The sequence below is a fragment of the Ctenopharyngodon idella genome, chromosome 22 (assembly GCF_019924925.1).
Source record: "Ctenopharyngodon idella isolate HZGC_01 chromosome 22, HZGC01, whole genome shotgun sequence".
NCBI classification, from domain to species: Eukaryota; Metazoa; Chordata; class Actinopteri; order Cypriniformes; family Xenocyprididae; genus Ctenopharyngodon; species Ctenopharyngodon idella.
The window spans coordinates 28126682-28151996 of record NC_067241.1 but is presented as its reverse complement, the minus strand read 5'-3'; the positions used below and the strand labels follow the sequence as shown (position 1 = coordinate 28151996).

The 25315-nt window shown below is 36.7% G+C and overlaps 2 protein-coding genes across 4 annotated transcripts in view; both read right to left on the bottom strand.

The window, feature by feature from the left end:
- Window positions 1-25315, bottom strand: part of si:ch211-117c9.2 (solute carrier family 26 member 6) — a 211994-nt gene that overhangs the window by 25506 nt on the left and 161173 nt on the right.
- si:ch211-117c9.5 (sodium- and chloride-dependent creatine transporter 1) lies at window positions 240-22506 on the bottom strand. 3 transcript variants are annotated; one of them, XM_051879413.1, is made up of 15 exons: window positions 22072-22506; window positions 21684-21782; window positions 21214-21483; window positions 17754-17885; window positions 17260-17539; window positions 16315-16447; window positions 14608-14742; window positions 13883-13986; window positions 11574-11698; window positions 11280-11392; window positions 10800-10940; window positions 10593-10695; window positions 8302-8402; window positions 8046-8216; window positions 240-845 (listed from the first exon to the last, which is right to left on the bottom strand). In XM_051879413.1, exons 3-15 carry the CDS (start codon window positions 21299-21301, stop codon window positions 714-716), a joined length of 1758 nt encoding a protein of 585 aa, XP_051735373.1. In that variant the 5' UTR covers window positions 21302-21483; window positions 21684-21782; window positions 22072-22506; the 3' UTR covers window positions 240-713. The 3 variants fall into 3 exon arrangements, with proteins under 3 accessions (XP_051735373.1, XP_051735374.1, XP_051735372.1); XM_051879414.1 differs by having other exon boundaries at window positions 21707-21782; XM_051879412.1 differs by lacking the exon at window positions 21684-21782.

Below are 25315 nucleotides of genomic sequence, written 5' to 3'. Positions count from 1 at the left end.
TGTATTTTGATCAAAATTCAGCCTTAGTGAGAAAAGACTTTTTTCAAAAAATATTCAAAAATCTTACTGACCCCCAACTTTTGAACTGTAATGTAAATATATTACAAAATGTCTTCATGCTTTCATATATTTTAAATATTAAAAATGTATATTTGACACACATGCTTAATTATTACTTTTAAAATTATTTGAATGATTTGCATAATGATTTTTATCAAACCAAATAAATGTACACAATATCAAATTGAAAATTGTTTTTATTAATTATCCCACTCTGCTCCACAACACTGCTGTAACATCCCAGTGCAATGTAACAAACACCAACACAAACACAAACACAAACACATAATAATAATACTGAACAACATCAGCACACAAGGCAGATAACTGACTGTCAAACACAAGCACGCGTGATTATCTTGTGCGCCTGAGGCCTTCGTTTGAAATATAATTACATTGACAGAAGACCGCTTGGACAAAATCCGCATTATTACTGCATGACAGTTGATATGCACAGGCTCTGCTGTGGGTTTAGTGCTTTAGTGGATAACTGTGTTAATGGCATATGGATGTGTAGTATGGATTTGTCTTGATTTGACAATGATTTGTTTGCTCAGAGTGAACACTGCTGCCTCTGTGTATATGTGGTTCTGCAATGTAGGTGCAGGGCAGTGTTGTTTGTATCTGATTATTTGCTAGTGCTGGCGAGGATATTAAATGACACTTTCATATAACAGAGTGTTTTTATTCTCTTCTGCCTTTGGTAGAAGTCTGGCTTCATTCTCATGTGGGAGGAACTCAAGATGATGTCGCCCCCAGATAGGTGTGGTCAAATGCTGCCAACGCTGAACAGAGGGAAACAGAGAATCACACATACTGTATATTACAATATCCAATAACAGGCCAGAGATTCATACAACTTTTAGTGAGTTTGTGTACACATTTGTGGATTTTTGAAACATTTCTAGCATCAAGAAGTGCAGACAAATCCACAAATAGCTGGACTCCACCCACCATCTACTCAAGCCAATCAGATAACGGCCACATTGTGCTGACCAATCGTAGCACGTCCTCACTATAATCAACCATGTTTTGCTTTACAATTAGGGCAGTCTCGCTTTGAAATATCTTGGATCATTCATCCTCATTGGCTCAGATAGGAAGTATAAGGACCATAAAAATTGGTACAGTAAAATATGTTTAAAATTTGGATTCCGTTAGACCATTAGACTGTGTATCAAGCCAAGCCACAGTATTATATATTAAGTGCCTTTGAAGAAACAGCGCTTTACATCTCTGTTAAGGGAACACCGCTATACTGGATACAGATGCGTTATGAAAGTGTCACATTATTCAAGATAGAACAGAAAGCGTCAATAAGTAGCTGATTAATGTTTTAACCACAGCACTTCAGCTCAATTTGAACGAATCACCGATAGAATACAGTTCTCTTCAGGGGTGCAAAATGAATCTGTTCCCACCCCGAGTGTAAAGCAAATCGTGATTGGTTGTAGCGAGAGCGTGCTATGACTGGTCAGCACAATGTGGCTTTATCTGATTGGCTATCTGAAGTAAAATATCTAGCTTCCGCCAGACCACCTTCTGTATTCAACTTACGAAGAAAGTGTAAATCTTTCGCAGTTCAAAAAGCTTACACTATGTCCTACGCCTTCCCTATTCAACTTACGGAAAAAGCTTTAACTTTTTTTTTCGCAACTTGAATACGGAAGGCGGTCTGCCGGAAGCTAGATATTTTACTTCCTCAGGTGAAAAAAAAGTACATTTCTATAATGTACTTAAAGTGCTCTATTTTCGTGCACTAATTTTGTACTTAATATACTAAAAATTCTTCTTTAGTACTTAAGTAAGATAAGATAAAATTAAGATAATCTTAAAGGGTCATGAAACCCCCCCGTTTTAGCCTGGTCGTTCACACCTCCGAGCTGGAAAACTCTGTGAAAATGGGCGTGTAAAGCTCTGGAAAAGTAGGAGTGTAGAGGGGGTGGAAGAGGGGAGAGAACAACCAATGAAACAAAGACTTACAACACACTCATTATACAGAATGATGAATATTAATATATGAGCATGGAGAAAAAAAAAACAAACTCTCAAGCACAAGGGAGAAATGTGCAAAAATATTTAAAAGGGCTAACAATACTTTCATTACGAGCACTACAGTCTCATGATAAACGACGCATAGTTTAACACAGAAAGAATAAAGACATAGTTACTTTTTTGTCCATTCTTCTTTGAATTTTCGATCTAAATCAGTCTTTTGTGTATCAGAATAATCGTGTCATCACGTTCAGACACACCACTGAATCGTCCAGTTTGCACATATATTTCATTTGAAAAATACATGATGAAATATGTGTGCATACACCGTTCTGGTTCATGTTTGGTGCAGGAGAGTGTGTGAAATATGTCTATAAAAACTTTAAACACACATACTTTATTCTGTATATGATCTATGATACACGTGGTGAGTGTTGTTATACTCATCGCGGAGCTCCGCGCTGAAACTGATCATATGCGCGCTCCTCGTGTATATCATAACAATCTTATTTTTTATGTGTTCGTATTCAAACTGCAGTTCTGACCTCATCGCGGGCAAAATATAAACAACACTCATGTGCTACTGTGCTGAGTCTACTGTTGACGTCAGCATGTTTGACCAGCCCATACTGGAGCCAATCAGCACTCCGGATCTTGCCGGTAGTACATGATGACGTCAGATTTTGTGACGTTGCTCCGACTTTTCAAACTGGAAGACAGAAATCGCTCTGAAAAATGCCAAAATAACTAATTTCAACTTATGAATAAAATTAATGAGTACCTTAAGTGTTTTCAAAGATGTGCAGCCTATACATATCTGTTCACAGCTCAAAAAATGTGTTCTGGGGTTTCATGACCCTTTAAGAACATCTAAGTGTACTCAACTGTGCTATTTTGAGACACCATAAAATATTAACTAAAATGTGCTTTTAATATACTATCTGTGTTTAAAAAAATGTAATACAATATGACGCAGTCTCTGTTTATCTGTTCTCTTCATAAATAAATGCATAATATAGTGTATATGCTTGTCCTGCAAGTTCATGATTAAAAATGAAAATGTGAACGAAAACAAAAGCTATTAAATGTCTTATCATTAAAATATGAAAATTAAAATGATGTAAAATAATAGATTATGATGGAATTTTTAAGACCCTGTTTATGACCCAAAATTACTAAAACTTTAAAACCTATAATAGTAATAGTCAATAATACTAAATGATACTAAAATAACACTGTTTGGCATGGCCTAATTTAGATGGTCCATTTTAATGAACTGGTGGAAAACAATTAAAAGACACATTTTTGATCTTAATCCCAATTTTTTCGCAATCAAAATATTTAAAAACCCAGATTCGGATATTCATTTGTGACTTGGTAATCTTCCTTATGTCATTTTACTCACCAAAAAGTAAAAAGTGCTGTTTATTACTAGGTTTTTGAGTGTTTTAGTTGTGTTAGATGTATTTTGTGAAAATGTTTTTAATAAGCAGTGGTCACATTTATGTTGTATGAGCGAAATCCAGTCATTTCAATAAGAATCCATGTGAGTGGGAATTTTGCATGAGGGCAAAAGATTTCCCCACACAGACTTCGCAACGAGTTCAAGTTGATCGTGTAAATTCGTCATGTTGACCAACAGAAAACTGCTTTGTTTGAAAGTGACTTCTGTGTGAGCTGTGCTTCATACATCGCTACAACTATATTGACAACAGACAATTTCCCAAAAAAAACGTGCTTATGTGACTCCACCTTTAAGAGTTAAAATTTTTTACTTTATGAGATATATTATATTGCAATAATAGTTAATTATAAATGATCTGTGAAATGATTTTTATTCACGTGCCTCATAATTTTTAAGTAACTTTCTCTTCCTCTTGCAGCGACATCTCTTCTCTGATGACGTGTTTACTGGTATGAGGGCGTGGCAACCTGTCACTCACATGAGATCCACCAATAGCAAACTACAACCATCCAATCAATTCCTCATGGACAAAATCAAGTCCCGCCATACGTTGTTCGAGAAGTCGTTTCACTCAGTTATACGTCACAATAGAGAATTAAAGACTTATTTAAACGGGAAAAATCTAAGATAACAATAGTACAAACCCGATTCCAAAAAAGTTGGGACACTGTACAAATTGTGAATAAAAAAGGAATGCAATAATTTACAAATCTCATAAACTTATATTTTATTCACAATAGAATATAGATAACATATCAAATGTTGAAAGTGAGACATTTTGAAATGTCATGCCAAATATTGGCTCATTTTGGATTTCATGAGAGCTACACATTCCAAAAAAGTTGGGACAGGTAGCAATAAGAGGCCGGAAAAGTTAAATGTACATATAAGGAACAGCTGGAGGACCAATTTGCAACTTATTAGGTCAATTGGCAACATGATTGGGTATAAAAAGAGCCTCTCAGAGTGGCAGTGTCTCTCAGAAGTCAAGATGGGCAGAGGATCACCAATTCCCCCAATGCTGCGGCGAAAAATAGTGGAGCAATATCAGAAAAGAGTTTCTCAGAGAAAAATTGCAAAGAGTTTGAAGTTATCATCATCTACAGTGCATAATATCATCCAAAGATTCAGAGAATCTGGAACAATCTCTGTGCGTAAGGGTCAAAGCCGGAAAACCATACTGGATGCCCGTGATCTTCGGGCCCTTAGACGGCACTGCATCACATACAGGAATGCTACTGTAATGGAAATCACAACATGGGCTCAGGAATACTTCCAGAAAACATTGTCGGTGAACACAATCCACCGTGCCATTAGCCGTTGCCGGCTAAAACTCTATAGGTCAAAAAAGAAGCCATATCTAAACATGATCCAGAGGCGCAGGTGTTTTCTCTGGGCCAAGGCTCATTTAAAATGGACTGTGGCAAAGTGGAAAACTGTTCTGTGGTCAGACGAATCAAAATTTGAAGTTCTTTTTGGAAACCTGGGACGCCATGTCATCCGGACTAAAGAGGACAAGGACAACCCAAGTTGTTATCAGCGCTCAGTTCAGAAGCCTGCATCTCTGATGGTATGGGGTTGCATGAGTGCGTGTGGCATGGGTAGCTTACACATCTGGAAAGGCACCATCAATGCTGAAAGGTATATCCAAGTTCTAGAACAACATATGCTCCCATCCAGACATCGTCTCTTTCAGGGAAGACCTTGCATTTTCCAACATGACAATGCCAGACCACATACTGCATCAATTACAACATCATGGCTGCATAGAAGAAGGATCCGGGTACTGAAATGGCCAGCCTGCAGTCCAGATCTTTCACCCATAGAAAACATTTGGCGCATCATAAAGAGAAAGATGCGACAAAGAAGACCTAAGACAGTTGAGCAACTAGAAGCCTGTATCAGACAAGAATGGAACAACATTCCTATTCCTAAACTTGAGCAACTTGTCTCCTCAGTCCCCAGACGTTTGCAGACTGTTATAAAAAGAAGAGGGGATGCCACACAGTGGTAAACATGGCCTTGTCCCAACTTTTTTGAGATGTGTTGATGCCATGAAATTTAAAATCAACTTATTTTCCCTTAAAATGATACATTTTCTCAGTTTAAACATTTGATATGTCATCTATGTTGTATTCTGAATAAAATATTGAAATTTGTAACTTCCACATCATTGCATTCCTTTTTTATTGACAATTTGTACAGTGTCCCAACTTTTTTGGAATCAGGTTTGTAAATTATGGAGTACCACAAGGATCTGTGTTAGGCCCTCTGCTATTTTCAATATACATGCTGCCACTTGGTAATATTATAAGAAGACATGGAATTAGTTTCCACTGCTATGCCAATGATACTCAGATATATATTTCAACACAACCAGATGAAATCTCTAAATTATCCAATCTGACAGAGTGTGTTAAAGAAGTAAAACATTGGATGACTAGTAATTTTCTTCTATTAAATTTAGATAAGACTGAAGTATTACTTATTGGGCCAAAAACCTGTACACAGAATCTCTCAGACTACAATCTGCATTTAGAAGGATGTACTGTTACTCCATCCTCGACAGTTAAAGACCTGGGTGTTATATTAGACAGCAACTTGTCCTTCGAAAATCATATTTCATATGTTACAAAAACAGCCTTCTTCCACCTCAGAAACATTGCTAAGATACGGAATATGTTATCTGTTTCTGATGCAGAAAAGTTAGTTCATGCTTTCATGACGTCTAGACTAGATTACTGTAATGTATTACTAGCTGGTTGTCCTGCTTCCTCAATAAACAAGGTACAATTAGTACAAAATGCAGCTGCTAGAGTTCTTACCAGGTCAAGAAAATATGATCATATAACACCAATTTTATCATCTCTTCACTGGTTACCTATTAAGTTCTGTATCGATTATAAAGTACTGCTAATGACCTACAAGGCTCTAAATGGTTTAGCTCCTGTGTACTTAACCGATCTTCTATCGCCCTACAATCCTTCACGCTCTTTAAGATCACAAAACTCTGGACTTCTGGTTGTACCTAGGATAGCTAAGTCCTCTAAAGGAGGGAGAGTGTTTTCACATTTGGCTCCTAAACTCTGGAATAGCCTTCCTGATAATGTTCGGGACTCAGATTCGCTCACCCAGTTTAAATCTAGATTAAAGACGCATCTCTTTAGCCAAGCATTCACATAATGCATCTCATATCAGATCAATTGCACATGACTATCTTTGTTATGAACCGCAGCTATGCTAATTATTCTCCATTTGCTTTTCCGTTTTACCGTGACTAGAGAGTACATCAGCTTCAGTTTGGATCCAGCCTCTTAAGAAGACCTCAGATGACCAACACTTTTGAAGAGACGGCGCCAACTCCTGCGAGGACTTCAGAAGACGCAACATCTGGATCAACACGCACATTCCCAAATTTCTATATATCCTAATTATTGTTAATATGTAATTCATTTTTCCAGGAGCTCAATGCTTCTACCTTCAATTAAATTGCTAACAGTGATTGTAAATTAATTGCCTAAATTATTACATTATTAGCTAACTGCATTCTTTAAATTGTAATGTTGACATGCATTCTCTGTAAAGCTGCTTTGAAACGATATGTATTGTGAAAAGCGCTATACAAATAAATGTGAATTGAATTGAATTGAATTCGCTACCTTTTGTTTGTAGGCTGTAATGTAACTATCTTTTTCTAGCCAACTTCAAAAAAGCAGCTTGATTGTTGTTGAACTATTTTAACTCTTTCTCTGTCAGTTTTTTTTTTTTTTTTTTTTTTTCTAACAGCCAGCACCAGCATTTTTAATCATTTTCACAAAACTTTCATGGCCCCCAGAATATTTTGTTGTATGAATATCTGAACATACATAACATATCGAAAGAAATAACACAGCCTCTAGCCATTTTAATCTAGCTTCATGCATTCTTTTTGAATGTGGGTAAGTTTCATTAAAAAAGCAACATTTTGAACCAAAAGCTTAGAAAATCACGTTTTTGTCAAACACTATGTCCGGATCGGATTCAGAACGATGATCAAAACACAGATGGAGTAGACTGAGTCCATCATCACCCCCAAAGCTTTACAGTCTTGTACCTCTTCCTGGGTTTGACATTTCATTCAGTAACGTTTGGCAGTTTTTATTTCTATGCTGTTAAAAGTTTGATGATCATGTTAGCTTACATGTGTGTAATCAATAGCTTGTTTCTGCTTCTTCTTCGCCTGTGTTTTGATCTGGAGATTCTGTACTCTTTCAGAAGATGCGTAATAGCGCCCCCTACCATATAACAATGAAAACATGGATTGCTGGAAAATTCCATCAATGGTGTTAAGAGAGTTAATTAGATTTTAGGTTGGAAAGCTTCTGTTTCAAAGTAGCTTTCCAACACCACTAAGTATTTTTTAAAGCTGAACTACTTCAAATCATGAGTAGTTTTTTCCATGACATGCTACAGAGTAGCTTTTTTGCATGGCAAGCAAAGTAGCAACACACACACACACACACACACACAAATATAACAGTCCTACCTCCATGAGAGAGCCTTTGCAGTGCAGCAGTTTGTAGAGGACGGTGAGGGGAATGCAAAGCATGGATGAGAGCGCTAGAAACCAACCCAGCACCTCACCCCACCACGGGTACACATACACGGCATTATACACTAATCGCTTGTAGTTGACCACATGAAAAAAGAAAACACCCTGCGAAACACAGACACAAACCCCTTTAATACCCTCTCAAGAATGTGAAACCCAGCGTTGATGCATTATTGCACGTAAAACCCACCATACACACTACCGGCGTGACGTAAGACCAGCACCACTTCATATATGGCAGAGGACGATAGCCGATCATACAGGCCACGTCATCCATGAAGCGATCAGCACCTTTAGGAAGAGTCAGAGAACGAGAGTGAGGTGTTGCTGGGTTAACACAAGGACTTTATATGTGCATCTGCATTCTCACCATGATTTTCCCAAGTACGACATGTTCCTGAATCAATGTCCCTGTTGGCATGGGATAAAATCTTCTATGAACCAGGCGTTCCCAAAACTTTTTTGTCAGCTGAAGCCCTTAGATGTAAAATTTTTACTTAAAGTACCCGAGATTTTGAGTTAAAGTATTAGTTCACCCAAAAATGAAACTTCTGTCATTAATTACTCACCCTTATGTTGTTTCAAACCCGTAAGACCTTCGTTCATCTTCAGAACACAAATTGAGATATTTTTGATGAAATACGAACTTTCTGAACTACACATAGGCAGCAATGTCATTGCACATTTCAAGGCCCAGAAAGGTACTAAAGACATTGTCTTTACTACATCGTCGACATTCTGACGTATAACCGGAAGCGTTGCACTCTGTTCACTACATCAACAGCATAACAGACTGACAGGGAAGAGAAGAAACTGTTGAATAAAGTCATTATTTTCATTTTGTTTTTGCACACAAAAAATATTCTTGTCGCTTCATAACATTAAGGTTGAACCACTGTAGTCACATGGACTATTTTAACGATGTCTTTAGTACCTTTCTGAGCCTTGAAAGGTGCAATGACATTGCTGCCTATGTGTGGTTCAGAAAGCTCTCTGATTTCATCAAAAATATCTTAATTTGTGTTCTGAAGATGAACGAAGGTCTTACAGGTTTGGAACGATATGAGGGTGAGTACTTAATGACAGAATTTTCATTTTTGGGTGAACTAACCCCTTAATATTTCAATAATTTATCCACATTTGCATGGTTATTATAGAACTAAAACCATAAAAAAAAAAAAAAAATTGTTGCTTGAAATAAAACAAAAACAATAACTGAAATAAAATAAATAAAATATTACAAAAAACTTATTTCATTTCAGCTAGTTGTCAAAGCAACATTTCTCATTTTCATTTACTTTAACTTTATGCACATTAAAAGTTAACTAAATTAAAATGACAAAAACACTAAAATAAAGTAAAATTAAAATAAAAACAGAAAATACAAAAATAAAAATGAGTTCAAAATACTACAAAAAATGATACTAAAATAACACTGGTTCACAGTTCTCCGATGTCGGTTAATGGTCACATTGCCATGCAAGTAAACCACTAAAATATTTTACTAAGTTTTGTAAGTATTTAATTTTGTTTGATTGTTTTTGTTTTTAATGTAAAAGTTTTTTTTTAAATTATATATATATATATATATATAAAAGAGAGAGAGATAATAAAATTATATTGTGAAAAAAATTATATTGTGTTTATTTTGTCATTTACTGCAATTTTCGATTTGAACTGCAAAATGACATTTCATTGCATATAAAAATGTCTCATGCTGCTATACTGCTGAAACATGTAGACGAAAAAAAGACTGCGCTGCTAATGGAATTAGTTACTTTTAAGGCTGTCCTGGTTCACTCTTTACAAGAACCAACTAGCACTACAAGTTACAAAACAAATATTTATGTCTTACATTTTTCACCTTCAAATCCTCAAGCTTTTATTTTGGTGGACTACTGGTGAAATGCTGTAAACTTCTGCTCACAAAAATGTTAGAATTTATGTGAATTTGAGGGTAAATGTAAATAAAGCGAATCAAGTGCACACTGTGTTCCCAAATATACATTAAACTCACAGCGCTTAAAGAGATGGAGCTCGTGAGAAGCAGCATTTATTGTGAACAGAGCCCCTTGCGATTTGCTAAGATATATCGCTATTTCAGTTTTATTTCGATTAATTGTGTGGCCCGTTTTGATTTAGTTATTTGCCTTTCATCAACTCACAAACCTGCTATAAACCACTCAGATTTAAGGTTCAGGTTTGGGGCGTCCTGGCTAGTTTAGCCAAGCAAGTCTTAATTGGTCAGCCAGCATCATCAGCTATGTTTTGCTGGTGAACACATTGTTCCAAAAGCTGGACCATCATAAACCAGTCTGAAGCAACATGGAAATTCCAACTGGTCTTTTCAGTAGGGTTGAATTTGTTAGGATTATATTTGTTAGGAATGCTGTTGCAGGACCAACAAAATATGTTGATCCAGGAACACGTCGTACTTAGGAAAACCACAGTTGCTGTGTGGGCATGACTACAGATTTTTACCATACACCCAGGCCACCACCACACACTCCCAGAAGGCTTGCCAAAGCAGAGTAATCCCACTTGCCGAGTAATAGTCAAACAGCTGAAACACATACATCCCTCCCTGTACAGAGAGAGAATGTTAACAAAAATACATCCAGGAAGCATAATGTGGTGATATGAACTCTACTGATGTATCATGTACTTCAATAAGGGCCTCAGACGTACCTCTGTTACCATGGAAAGATCAATAGTAAAACAGGTAAAGCAGCATATTGCGACAACAATTTCACGCCGCAGAGAGCCAATGAATGACTTTGGGGGCAGCATGTCCATTATTCCAGTAATAAAGCCTTCAACACCAACAAACTGAGAGAGAAAGAGAAAAAAAAATGATCTGAAGCTGATGATATAACCAAGAAATGTGTTGGCAACAAGGACAGCTGAATATGTCTAACCTTGTCAAACATTGTTGCTAATCTAAGAGCTCTAAGGCTAATCTATGGCTTTGTGTGAACATTAATTGTACAAGAACACATCCTGTGTGAACATCACACAGGATGTGTTCTTGCATTCCTGTGCTATTCTTTAATGGTTGTGACACATGTACGTAAAGTACATGTGTCACACTGACAGAGATTAAATGGCTGGAGGTTGACGAATTGCTGTACAAGTTGCTGTGTCATAAATGAGTGGGTGGGACCTCACCTGACTGTCCAATCCCAACACCAGAAGCATGAGAAAGAACAGCACCGCCCACAGCGGCGATAAAGGCATGAGCGACACTGCTTTTGGATAGGCAATAAATGCTAAACCAGGACCTGAGGGAAAAGAAGATCCACATGTTGATGTATCATATTATCTGCATGGTACTCCAAAGTGTTTTGAAGGTTACAATGGCACTACTATGGTACCAAGTCCAAAAGCCTATTGTAATAGTATGGTTCATGTAATCTAAGACAATGAACCAGAGAGTGTGATGAGGACCAGAGCACATCTCACCACTTTCTGCCACATTACTGATGTCAACGCCTTGTTCGGCCGCCATGAATCCCAGAACTGAGAATACAACAAACCCTGCAAAGAAGCTTGTGCCGCTGTTTATAAGAGCCAGAATGAATGCATCCCTACAGTGAGAGAGAGAGAAATCACCATGGGATTAGTATGTAGAAGAACATGCAATGCACAGGGTTAAACTGGCTGGATTCTGAACTCATGCAACCTCTGATCTCTGATCTGATCACATGCATGCAAACATACACGCACTACTGTCCCACAGGGATGCTGTGGGATTATGAAGCCATAAAAAGAAAACACTCAAACATTTTTTTTTCTGGCAGGGAGGTCTTTGTTTCATTGCTGTGTTTATATACCGATAAAAGAACAATAAACTATCCTCTGTACAACACAATACTACACAGTAGGTACCAAAGATATATACAGTACTGTGCAAAAGTCTTAGGCCACCATTAGATGTTGTTTTAGCAGTGGTATAATGACCATATATAATTATTTCTCAGTCTGTTTATTATAATATAACCAGAAAATACAGTAAATTTGTATGCAGTATTAAAAAACAGAAAAAAAGCAGAAAAAAAGCGGCTTTTATAGGCTAAAGTGCCAAGTATTCAGTGACCTCCCCTTACACTTGAGCAATAGCAGGAACTGGCTCTCTTAAACCTAAACTGAACGGAAAAGGACTGGAAGGCCAAGAAAACTTTCAAAAACTGATGAGAAGTTTCTCAGAGTTTCATTTTTGAGAAAATGGAAGAAGTCCAGGGGGTCACATAAAATACTGATTTTTGCTTAAAACAATTTTGTTCCAATTTTTATTTATTTATTTATTTTACATTTTGTGTACATATTTCCATATTTTTGTATCATAGTAAAGAGACTGAAAAATAAATATGGATGGTCATTAAAAACATTGCTAAAACAACAAAGCTGGTCATGGCCTAAGACTTTTGCACAGTACTGTATATAAACACACACACAAAATTACTCAATGTAATGAAGATCTTTTTGATGAAATCTGAGAGATTTCTGTCCCTCCATAGACAGCTACATAATTACCACCTTGATGCTTCAAAAAGTTCATAAAGAGATCGTAAAACTAATCCATATGAATTGAGCGGCTTAGTCAAAATTTTCTGAAGAGATAGAAATGCTTTACAGTATATGATGATCAGATTGAATTTAGGCTTTTATTCACATATAAACATTGATCAACTCACACATCAGTTTTCACAGTTTTCACACTCACACAACTGAAGCTCAAGCATGTTTGATGTGCGAGAACCACTGAGGTTCATTCTCGTGTTATGCAGCACGTTTGAGCTTCTGCAATAGGTTAGTTCTCACGTGTCAATCAGGTTCAATTGAGCTTCTGTTTATGTTCACTGATCAGTGTTTATATGTGCGATAAAAGCCTAAATTAAATCTGTTCATCATATACTGTAAAGCATTCTTATCGCTTCAGAAAATTTGGACTAAACCACTCAATTCATATGGATTAGTTTTACGATATCTTTATGAACTTTTTAAAGCGTCAAAGTGGTAATTATGTAGCTATCAATGGAGGGACAGAATGGAGGGACAGAAATTTCATTAAAAAGATCTTCATTTGTGTTCCAAATATGAACAAAAGTCTTACGGGTTTGGAACGACATGAGGGTGAGTAAATAATGACAAAATTTTCATTTTATTTTGTGTATATATAGCCCTCATGTTTCATTGTTCTCTGGTCTAGTATCATGTTTTGTTCATGTAGTTGAGTCAAATCATTGTTTTGTTCACTTTGTATCATATTCAATAAAACTGCACATGGGTTCAAATCATCTTGCCTTCAGTGGACAATATTACACTGTATTATATATTAACAGAATTCAAATAAATGGCATAATCTTGTTAAAAATCATATTTACATAAACATACTGTATTAGGCTGTTTATTTACACTGTTCATTTCCATCAATACATATGCTGACCAATCGAAATCCAAATTAATTTACTTTTATACAGTATAATGATCACACATTCGAGATATAGTATTATACAATCATGCTATATTGAGTAGTTTAGTCCAAAGGATATTTTACTGGTCCTCACTAGTTAAAAAGGCTTACAAATCAGCCAAAATGTTTTTATTTAAATGTAGTGATTTGCACATGTTTGTGATGAGTAGGTTTAGGGGTAGAGGATGGGTTAGGCCATAGAAAATATCATTAATCTGATATAAAATCAGTGGAAGTCTATGCAATGTCCTTACTAATATAGTGAAACAAACGTGTGTGTGTGTGATATTTTGCTTACTGGTAGCAGTTGTTGTTGAATCGGTTGTAGCTCCCAAGGGCTGTCAGGGCCCCGAGACCGATAGCATATGAAAAGAAGATCTGTGTGGCAGCGTCAATCCATACCTGCCATCATAATTGTCATGACAAGAAGAATTATATAACCATGCCACGTGGCTTTAGTTATTGCTTTAAACATTCAGTACATGGGTGAATCTTTGCTTACAGCTGAATCTTTGCTAACCAACTGGAAAAAAATGTCTAAAAAAGCATTAATATGTGCTTTAAAAGTACTAATAAACAGCCAATATCCTAGTAATATGCATGCTAATAAGCAACTAGTTAATAGTGAGAATTTGACCCTAAACTATAAAGTGTTACCAATAAAATATACAAAAACTTGTTTTATTTCAACTAGTTGCCAAAGATTTCTCTTTTTCATTTAGTTTAACTTGATGTACTAATATAACTAAAATAAAAAGTAGAAATAAAAAATAATAAAAATATCAAAAACATACAACAAAATTGCTCAAACTCTAACTAGAATTAAAAAGAAACCGGAAATATATAAAATATAAAAATAAAAACTAATGCAAAATCTATCATCAATTAATAGTATTTCAATGATATTAAAATAACACTGATTGACAGACAATGATTTTGATTCGCAATTTATATGGACCAAAACAAGTCTTTAAAAACCCCATCTCTATACTGTTTTGATATAACGTGCAGATAGCTTCTCACCTGTGCCTCGGAGAGTTTGCTCCAGTCTGGTTTCAGGTAGTAAACAATGCCATTAACAGCTCCTGGCAGTGAGACGCCATGAACAAACAAGACCACCAGGACCAGATATGGGAACACAGCTGTAAAATACACAACCTGCACACATATACAGACACATTACTGTACCGCACTCTAATTTTTCAACCTAAATGTAAAACCACTGTACCTCCTGAAATAAGGTATTTTTGAATCATCAGAGATTTATGTTTATTATCACAGTACGAAAGCTTTTCTCTGACAGTCAAGCACAGGAAGAAAAACACTGCACGCACACATATCCGCTGGGAGAGCTAATAATCAGCTTAGTCACGGACAGTGCTCTGGCCTTTGATCTATTTTCTGATGTTCGCAACAAACATTTGTAATTGTTCCACTGATGTGTGTGTGTGTATGTAAGGGATAATGTACAGTCAGCCAATCATTACTGCAAAATAAACCCTGGCAGGCAGATCAGGGCCTCGATTCGAAGCAGATAATGACCATTTGACTGTACATTATCCCACTTATTACACACCAAGTAGATACATGAAATATTGATTTGAGTACTTGTAGATTAGCTAAAATCTTCCAATAAGAACGGCCATTACAGCGTACAAAACAATCAACAAGGCAAATGTTACAACAATGGTAAAATGTCAATTTGTATATTATTATATTAAACATGTGTATATATATATATATATATATATATATATACATACAGTAGTACCATTCAAAACTTTTAATTTTTTTAAATGTTTCTTCTGCTCACCAAGGCTGCATTTATTTGATCAAAAATACAATAAAAACAGTGATATTCTGAAATATTATTACAATTTAAAATAACTGTTTTCTATCTGAATATATTTTAAAATGTAATTTATTCCTGTGATCAAAGCTGAATTTTCAGCATCATTACTCCAGTCTTGTCACATGATCCTTCAGAAATCATTCTAATATGCTGATTTGATGCTCAAGAAACATTAATATTATTATCAATGTTGAGATCAGTTGTGCTTCTTAATATGTTTGTGGAAACCGTGATACATTTTTTCAGGATTCTTTGATGAATAGAAAGTTCATAAGAACAGCATTTCTTTGAAATAGAATCTTTTATAACATTATAAATGTCTATACTGTCACTTTTGATCAATTTAATGCATCCTTGCTGAATAAAAGTATTAATTTCTTTCAAAAATATAAAATAAAGTCTAACTGACCCATATATATACAAGTTTTCAGTAGACATGTTAGCACTCCTTTTCAGTTCCCTGTTCTTGAGTTTCGTGTTTTTTGTTTCCTTGATTTAACTGGAGACTCTTAAGCTTCTAACCATCATCTTTCACAAACATATATTTGTGAATGTGAAAAAGTGAATGTGACATGTGACGGTCAAGTATGGTAACCCATACTCGGAATTTGTCCTTTGCATTTAACCTGTCCATTTAGTGCACATTAGGAGTAGTGAGTAGTGAACACACACACACTGCAAACTGTGGACACACACACACAGAGCAGTGGGCAGCCATTTTGTTTTGGCACCGGGGAGTGATTGAAGGTTAGGTGCCTTGCTCAAGGGCACCTCAGTCATTTCCTGCTGCTATTGAGACTCGAACCCACAACCTTCAGGTTACCAATCTTACTCTCTAACCAATAGGCCAATAGGCCACAACTGCCCCCAATTTGTACCTTTCCAGCTGACTTAACACCCTTCCAGATGCAGAAGTAGACGATGACCCATGTAGCAAGGAGGCACAAGACCATGTAACCGCTGATGTCACCCACTTCATCCAAACCACCAGACAGACGTAGTACTTTACGCCTGATCAAGAAAGAAACATTCTGTCAAACTACTTTAACCTGACTATTCCAAAAATTAAGCAAAAAGGTTTGAGAGACCATGCTATATTGTAAATGTAATAACAATATTGACAATACAGCAAGGCCTTGTTGTATTTTCAAATGGTTAATACATTATAAAAAATATTATTAAAAACAATATAATTATTTTGTTTTTATTGAAAATGTATTAAAAAATGTCATATATTTAAAAAATAGTATCTCTATTATTATGCAAATGAAGTGCAGTGATATACACAGTAGGTGAACAGGTGTTTCGCATTATAACTTTTACCATGTCTGTTTTATTACTACAGTTGGAATGCAGTATTGACCAATCAGTATCCAGGATCAGAACTATCTGTTTTATAATGCAGATTTTGCCGTCATCATTTACTCGCCCTCAAGTTGTTCCAAACCTATATGAATTTCTTTCTTCTGTGGAGCACAAAAGAAGATATTTTGAAGAATATGGGTAACCAAACAGTTGAAGGACCCCACTGACTTCCATAGTATTTTTTTTTCCATACTATGGAAGTCAATGGGGCCCATCAACTGTTTGGTTACCCATATTCTTCAAAATATCTTCTGTTGCGTTCAGCAGAAGAAAGAAATTCATACAGGTTTGGAACAACTTGAGGGCGAGTAAATGATGACAGAAATTTCATTTTTGGGTGAACTATCACTTTAAGAGCTTTAACAGCTCATCTGATGGCACAATACTTGTATCACAAATGTCTCATCAAATCTGTGCCAGGGCCTAATCAGATTTGAAAACATTTCAAAGACACTTACTCCCAGAACTCCATAACAGATGATCGCAAACCCGTGGGCTCCTGGCAGCTGGCACTGTGGTTGAGGGAGGAGACGTTAAGAGGGGAAGGGGACAGTGACTGATTGAAACACACCCGGCTGAAGTTGGTGGTACAGTTGACCGTGTTCCACTCATGTCCACACGTGGCCCACGGCAGAGGGGACGTGAAGGAGTGGGCCAGAAAGTACAGGCCCCATACCAGAACCATGATGTAGTAAGTGTTGCAGAAAAACACGATCACCATTGATGCCAGGCCAAGCCCTAGAGGAAAGAAAGATACTGCCCTTCTTCACCCTGCTCCAATACATGCTATGTCTCACGCTGGACAATATTAAAAGCCAGACAGATCAATATTCTGCTTTGCCATTAAAAATGAAAAACAACTGCTAGCAGGACCAGGTATGGATCTGTTTAACGAGTGGCTGTTGTAAAGGTGGGGGTGTACAAATGCGTCTGGCTGTTAATAATACTCCACCTTTAAAAAGAGGCGCGATGTTCCATGTGGCGACCCCACCTTGTTTCATGAACTGACCCAGTGCGATCTCCAGGAAGAACACTGGAATACCCCCAAAGAACACCATCAGAATGTAGGGGATCAGAAACACACCTGCAACACACATGAAGTGACCAAATATTCAATAGGCAAACAGGAAACACATTTAATCTAAATGACACAGTAGGGGAATGACTACCCTTGCGACAGAAGTACACCTTAGCATACTTTTAAAAAGAGTTCTTATTACAGAAATAATACACTTCAAAAGAATATACTTGAAGAGTTAGTTCACCCAAAAATTGAATTTCTGTCATTAATTACTCACCCTCATGTCGTTCCAAACCCATAAGACCTTCGTTCATCTTCGGAACACAATTTAAGATATTTTTGATGAAATCCGAGGGTTTCTGAACCACACATAGGCAGCAACATCATTGCACATTTCAAGGCCCAGAAAGGCACTAAAGACATTATTAAAATAGTCTGTGTAACTACAGTGGTTCAAACTTAATGTTACAAAAATAATGACTTTATTCAACAATTTCTTCTCTTCCCTGTCAGTCTCCTACGCTGCTGATGTAGTAAACACAATGTAGCACTTCTGGGTTCTACGTCCAAACGGCTCAGTATTGGCCGATGCTGTTCACGTGATCAGCACGACGCATGCGTGTGATGCGAACACAGGAGCCGGCCAATAATGAGCCAGCGTTCTGACGTAAAATACCTGGAAGCGCTGCACTGTGTTTACAATGTAAACAGCGTAGGAGACTGACAGGGAAGAGAAGAAATTGTTGAATAAAGTCATTATTTTTGTTTTGTTTTTGCACACATAAAGTATTCTTGTCGCTTCATTACTTTAAGGTTGAACCACTGTAGTCACGTGGACTATTTTAACGATGTCTTTACTACTTTTCTAGACCTTGAATGTGGTAACTACGTTGCTTACTCTTGGGGATCAGAAACCTATTGGATTTCATCAAAAATATCTTAATTTGTGTTCTGAAGATGAACGAAGGTCTTACAGCTGTGGTACGACATGAGGGTGAGTAATTCATGACAGAATCTTCATTTTTGAGTGAACCAAACCTTTAAGTGTGAACTAAATGTAATGTTTTCGGACACTTCACAGCACTTCACTCTGATGTCAATCGAATCCGGGTGCACACCAAAAGAGCTAGTGTGAACGCACCCTAAGTGTGTGGTCACACTTGTAGTTCAGTTCTCTTGGTTCTTTTGGTCCGGACCAAAAGAGAAAATTATACATTTAGGTCTGGTTCGCTTTGCATTCACAATGTCATTTTTAAGACTTAAAGATACAATACAAAAAACCCCAGCTTTTATGGCGTCTATTTTGTGAGTTTACCGAACATCCAAAGCAATGCTGTGTTCTGAGCTAAATGTGCTTGTTGTATGTGTGTGTACATATGATGGTATTTTTACCAGCTGAGAATTTGTGAAGAGCAGGAATTCCTCCGTAACACAAAAAAATGGAGATCTGCTGCAAGGAGAAGTCGTTCTGATGGCTGTACATGTGCCAATATTCGGTAATACGATATATCACGATAATGAATATACACGATATTGTTATATTATCAGTACAGTTTATATATATATATATATATATTAAGTTTTGAAGTACACTTCAAGTGCACATTAATACAATTAAGCACACTTCTTTTTCACAAGGGTAATGTGTAGGTCTGTAGATTAGTTCTTAAAAACACTCTCAAAAATGAAAATTCTGTCATCATTTACTCAATATCATTCTGTTCCAAACCTGTATGACTTTCTTTCATCTGTCGAACACATAACATCATGTCTGTCTACACCGTTGTGCTGCACCGCAACAACTTGAGTTTGTCTATACTGGATGCAGCAAAGCGTCCCTTTGCAAATCCATTTGTTCTTCTTGTAAGTAGAGTACGCACTTGAAGTACATCAGAAATAGAACAGAGCATCAGTTTACTGTCGGGAATCTGTCGTGTCGCCGCTCCGCATTAAGTGTAGATAGCAGCACTCATTATAATGGATTCTATTTGCTTTTGTCATGTTGCGTCCAGTGTAGACATGGTGTAAGAAGATATTATTATTCCAAACAACATTGGACCCCATTAACTTTCACTTTGAGGACAAAAAAACACTTCTTCAAAATATCCTTTTTTTGTGTTCAGTTTAGAATGACATGAAATGTATAGTATATGATGACAGAATGTACATTTTTGGCTGTACTATCCCTTTAGGTAAACTCTTAAAATGTACTCTTTGTGTATGTAAGAGAGAGAGCAAGATAGATTAGGTCCATTGCAAATCATGTTGTTTACAGACAGATAAAGAATCCAATGGTTTAGTATCAACTCCATAGACACAACTGACACTGTTCTTGAGATGGCGTCTGAATCTTATGACAATGACACTGACTTATTGACATGCTTCAGCTAGCACGGAAAACAGAAAGTGAAGGGGAAACAAAAAAAGCTGATAACTCTAAGCAGCGTACATCACAACCTTCATGCGTCAGAAGAGCTGCGCAGATGGTTAATGTTACAAGAGAGGGAGAGGAGAACAAAGAACAGAGTGTCACTTCTTCAACCTTTGATAAACTCAGGCCATGAACATTAGACAGCCATTGTCCTTCCTCTTTCTTCCTGTCTGTCGGGCCCACGTTTACTTTTCTCAGCACTTTGACCTTCTAACTTATCTCTACCGGCAGATACTTCATTACATTTCAGATGTTTTAGCCAATTAGTGTTAAGAGTGTGTAACAAATTTTTTTGACTCAGGGTCACTGACTGTTTATTAAGGGGATAGTTCACCCAAAAATGAAAATTATCCCATGATTTACTCACCCTCAAGCCATCCTAGGTGTATATGACTGTCTTCTTTCAGACGAACACAATCAGATATATATTAAAAAATATGCTTAGTCCTCCAAGGTTTATAATGGTTGTGAACGGGGGGCCGCGTTTTGAAGCCAAAAATAGTGCATCCATCCATAAAAAAAAGTAATCCATACGACTCCAGTAGGTTAACAAAGGCCTTCTGAAGCGAAGCGATGCGTTTTTGTAAGAAAAATATCCATATTTAAAACTTTATAAATTCAAATACGCAGCTTCCGACGGACGACCGTGCGCAGAATGCGCAAGTAGATTATTTTTGGTTTCAAAACGCGGCCCCCATTCACATCCATTATAAACTTCAAAGGACTATGGATATTTTTGAATATATCTCCGATTGTTTCGTCTGAAAGAAGATAGTCATATACACCTAGGAAGGCTTGAGGGTGAGTAAATCATGGGATAATTTTCATTTTGGGGTGAACTATCCCTTTAATAATGGAGTATAGCAATGAAAATCTGGTCTCAAGTCTTTTAGACCCAACTATAGGCCTATGTATCTATTCGGTTAGATATGATTATATATGGGAGTGTATATATCTCACCTCCTCCATTCTTATAACAGAGGTAAGGAAATCTCCAGACGTTTCCAAGGCCAACAGCAAATCCAACACAGGACATGATAAAGTCCATTTGTCTGCTCCATGTTTGTCGATCTGAATGGCCCAGTTCTGTGGTGGGCTCGCCTGTATCCACCAAACCCGCACGAACACTGGGCTCAGACACCTCCGTATTGGACCCCTCAGTCTCTGACACCAAAGGACGGGCCACTTCTGCTTCCTCCTGAGATTCATCCTCACACGTCCCTCCATCATCTGAGAGAGAGATGAACATGAATTTGGGAATGTATTGCCTCTTTTGCTTTAATGACAGCAGAATTTGAGCTGATATTAAGTCATATATATATATAGGCTATATATATGTGTGTGTATATATATATATATATATATATATATATATGTATATATACCTATGTATGTGTGTATGTATAAATTTAATGCACATGCACTCATACAGCATGAGGGTTTGATTGATTACTGTGTTCCTATGACATCAGTGGCAGTTTATGCATGTCAGAGATGCAGTTGAATCCAGATTGGAGCGGATTGAAGGACTGTGTATGTGAGAGAGAGCATGTGTAAGGAAGAAAGTGAAAGAGAGACACTTGATACAGGTAAATACATGAAGAGACCAGATCCGGATCCTGTTCAGACACATCGAGAGTTTTAAGAACAGTCCGTCTAATGGAAAGATACATTACACCAAACACCATTCTGATTCCTATCGATATCAGTTTATAGATTACATTTCATGTCAAAGACAAAGCCATTAAATGTAATTAAAATGTATTCTTGTCATTATCAAATAAGTATGTACACAAACAAACAAAAAGTCATTCTTACTGGAGAAATGCTCTTCTGGCGACATGCCGCGCGCTGGCCAGCAGGAGCGCCGCGCGCTCGAGAATTTACAAATAACGGTCCTTAACGTTTTTGTTTATTTATTTACTTTTAATTCGCGTTGTTCAGTACTTTTCCGTGGGGTTGCTGTCTGATTGTTTATACAGATTGATCTTCAGCAGAAGGTCGATAAGATTGAGCTCCAAATTATAATAATTGACGTGCGTCGCAGGCAGACGAGGAATAAGAGGGTCTCAAAAGCAGTCAACAAAGCACTTGAAGGTAAGCCTGAAGAATCGCATGGATGTCGGTTAAACGAGAATGATAGTAAGTCTTAAGAAATCTCCCGGTTTGGTAAAGTAATATAACTGAAAAAGCAGGTGTGCTGTTGGCGCCCGCCTCGTTGGATATTACACTGCTCTAAGCATCAGCGCTCAGTCAGCTCGCAGCGTCCCAGCGATCACGCTCGGCGCGGCTCTGTGATTGGCTGACGAATGTGCGCTCATCTGTGATTGGCTGATGTCCGGTGAAGTCACACACAAACGCGTACCTGACTAGAGACGCGTAAAGATACAAACTATATGCATGTACACTACCTTGGGAACGTACATAGCTATGCAGTTTTCCCATGTTGACGAGCAATGTCAGGAGAAGATGTGTTAGACTTGTGAATTTCAGAGATAAACTGTTAGCCTGACTAAAATATATACAGAAATGCATCGAGTGAGCAACTCATGAAGTCATCAGTGCTGTTTTAATTTGAGTACACTGGGTTGATTATTAGCTTGAGGACCTGGTGAAAAAAGGAAGAATAAATGTGGTTTGGTGAAAGGAAGTGACGTGCCTTGAACTGATGTTTCCTGGACTTAACCCTTCTGTTTGCTTTCAGAATGCTATGCAGCTTTTTTATTTTTAAATTTGAACAAATCTATTTGTCTGACATATAAGCTTTCGAATTTGGGCGAACTGTCATTGTTTTTAAAGAAATACAGTTAATGTGATGATACACAGGGCAACTTTTTGAGCAATGTCGCTTGGGCACTTTCCCATTGAGAATAGGCAACAAATTTCTATCCGGACACTTTAGATTGAAATTTATACTGTGATTTTTCCCTCCCAGCCTCATACTTACCCGTCCCAGAGCAACACCCCATAAGCACCGCCACACTTACTAATGCATATAACGTTAGTAGGGGAGCGCGGGGCACAAACTAACGCTGGTTTAGTTGTAACACACGTGGTTTAAATACTTCCACACACGCTAGCATGAAGAAACTTAGCGTATTTACTAGTTGCCATATCGAAAATATATAGAGAAAAAATTGCGCCAAAATTCAGAAATCTTTGGGAGATATCATTGAACATTTATTTAACAATAGCAAAAGTAAATTTATTACTTAAGCTAATTTTTCATCTATATCTTTTTGTGTTTATTTAAAATTAGACAAATCTGATATTATTTTAATCTCCAATCTGTTGTTTAGCAGTTTGGGTAGTTCTTTAATGCTTCACTATCTCAGAAGACACTAACCGGGTTTAAATTCCAGCTGCGCAGATAGGGTTCGTTGTAACGCTGCGTTACAGTGTGCCCCGCTATTAGAACTATACTATTCTATACAGTTACGATACAACTGGCATAATCAACTTTTATGAATTTCTGTTGATAAACTATGGAAAAAAGTTGAATAAAGACTGAGAGGAAGAACCTGAACTATTGAAATATATCTTGAAATATTATTTCAAGAAATGTTCAGCATTTGTACTGTCTTGTCTATTTATCTCGTGTTCTGTGAGAGCTGTAAGTAGAGGGAGGGGTGTTTTTGTTCAGCTCTGTGTTTTTCTGAATGTCTGAATATGTCTCTTCATCTGTTTGCCTGTATTGTTTTTACCAGTGCTGTATAGCTGTTTTACAGAGTGTTCATTGTCAAACTACAAAATTATTTAAATTTGAATTTCTAAAAAAATGCTATTATTTTATATGAAAAAAATAATTATTGTCTTTTATTGACAAAATATTTTAGTTTGTCATGTATATTTTGTTAATTCAATCACATAACGTTTTTGGCTGTCAAATGGTCATGTTACAACGTGCCCCATCACATGTTACAATGTGCCCCACCTATGGGGCATGTTGTCACATTTCACTTCCCTTCATTCGCGGTAAATAAAGAAAAAAGTATACACTGTATTAATGAAACAAAACCACACATTTGTACCAGACATGTGTGAAATTAATGTGGAACAAAATAAATTCTCTGAACCCTAAGTAGATTTACACAAACTGAGAAAGTCAAAAAGCGTTAGGTTGTGCCCCGCGCTCCCCTATGCATCTGATCTAGGCTACATGTAATTGAGAGCATTCTGAAAGACTGCTTATGTGTGTGTTATCAACATATCAATTTATTATAAGCAACACAAGACTTTAACAGCCAATGACATTTACAGCTGGAGAGACTAGACTGATTTTCTACTGTTTCGTGTCAATCACCACCAGCCAGTTAAGATAGCCTTAGATGTTATATGAATATGGTCCCTGGATCATAGGTTTTATCAGCTGGCAAGTTTTAATGCATATTTAAGAGTGCAAGTTGCAACTATTATTACACTCTAAAAAATGCTGGGTTAAAAACAACCCAAGTTGGGTTGAAAATGGACAAACCCAGCGGTTGGGTTAAATGTTTCTGCTGGGTAGTTTTATTTAACTCAACTATTGTGTAAATATTGCTGTATTACTTGCTTAAAATTAACCCAAAATATGTTGGAAATGAACATTTATTAATATTAGATATAATAGTTAAACAATAAACATTTATTAAATTGTTTATTAATAAATGTTCACCTTTTGGTTATTATTGTTGCCTCTAGTAATTATGTGTCTGATTTTTAATTTCTAACCTTCATTTTAACCATCCATAGTCATTTTTAAACAATAGTTGGGTTAAATAAAACTACCCAGCAGACTGGGCAAACATTTAACCCAACTGCTGGGTTTGTTCATTTTCAACCCAACTTGGGTTGTTTTTAACCCAGCATTTTTTTTTTTTTTTTTTTTGGGAGTTTTAGAGTTAAATTAACAATAATGGAAAGATGAGGCTTATCAGTATGTCACAATATGACCCTGTTTGGACTTTGTTTCTGTTTTGCACCATTTCCTGCCAGTCTGTCATCATAGTTATACATTTCAATTCAATATACTGTATATCCGGTACAGTACATGGCAAATTTTCTCAAGAAAAAAAAAATCTCT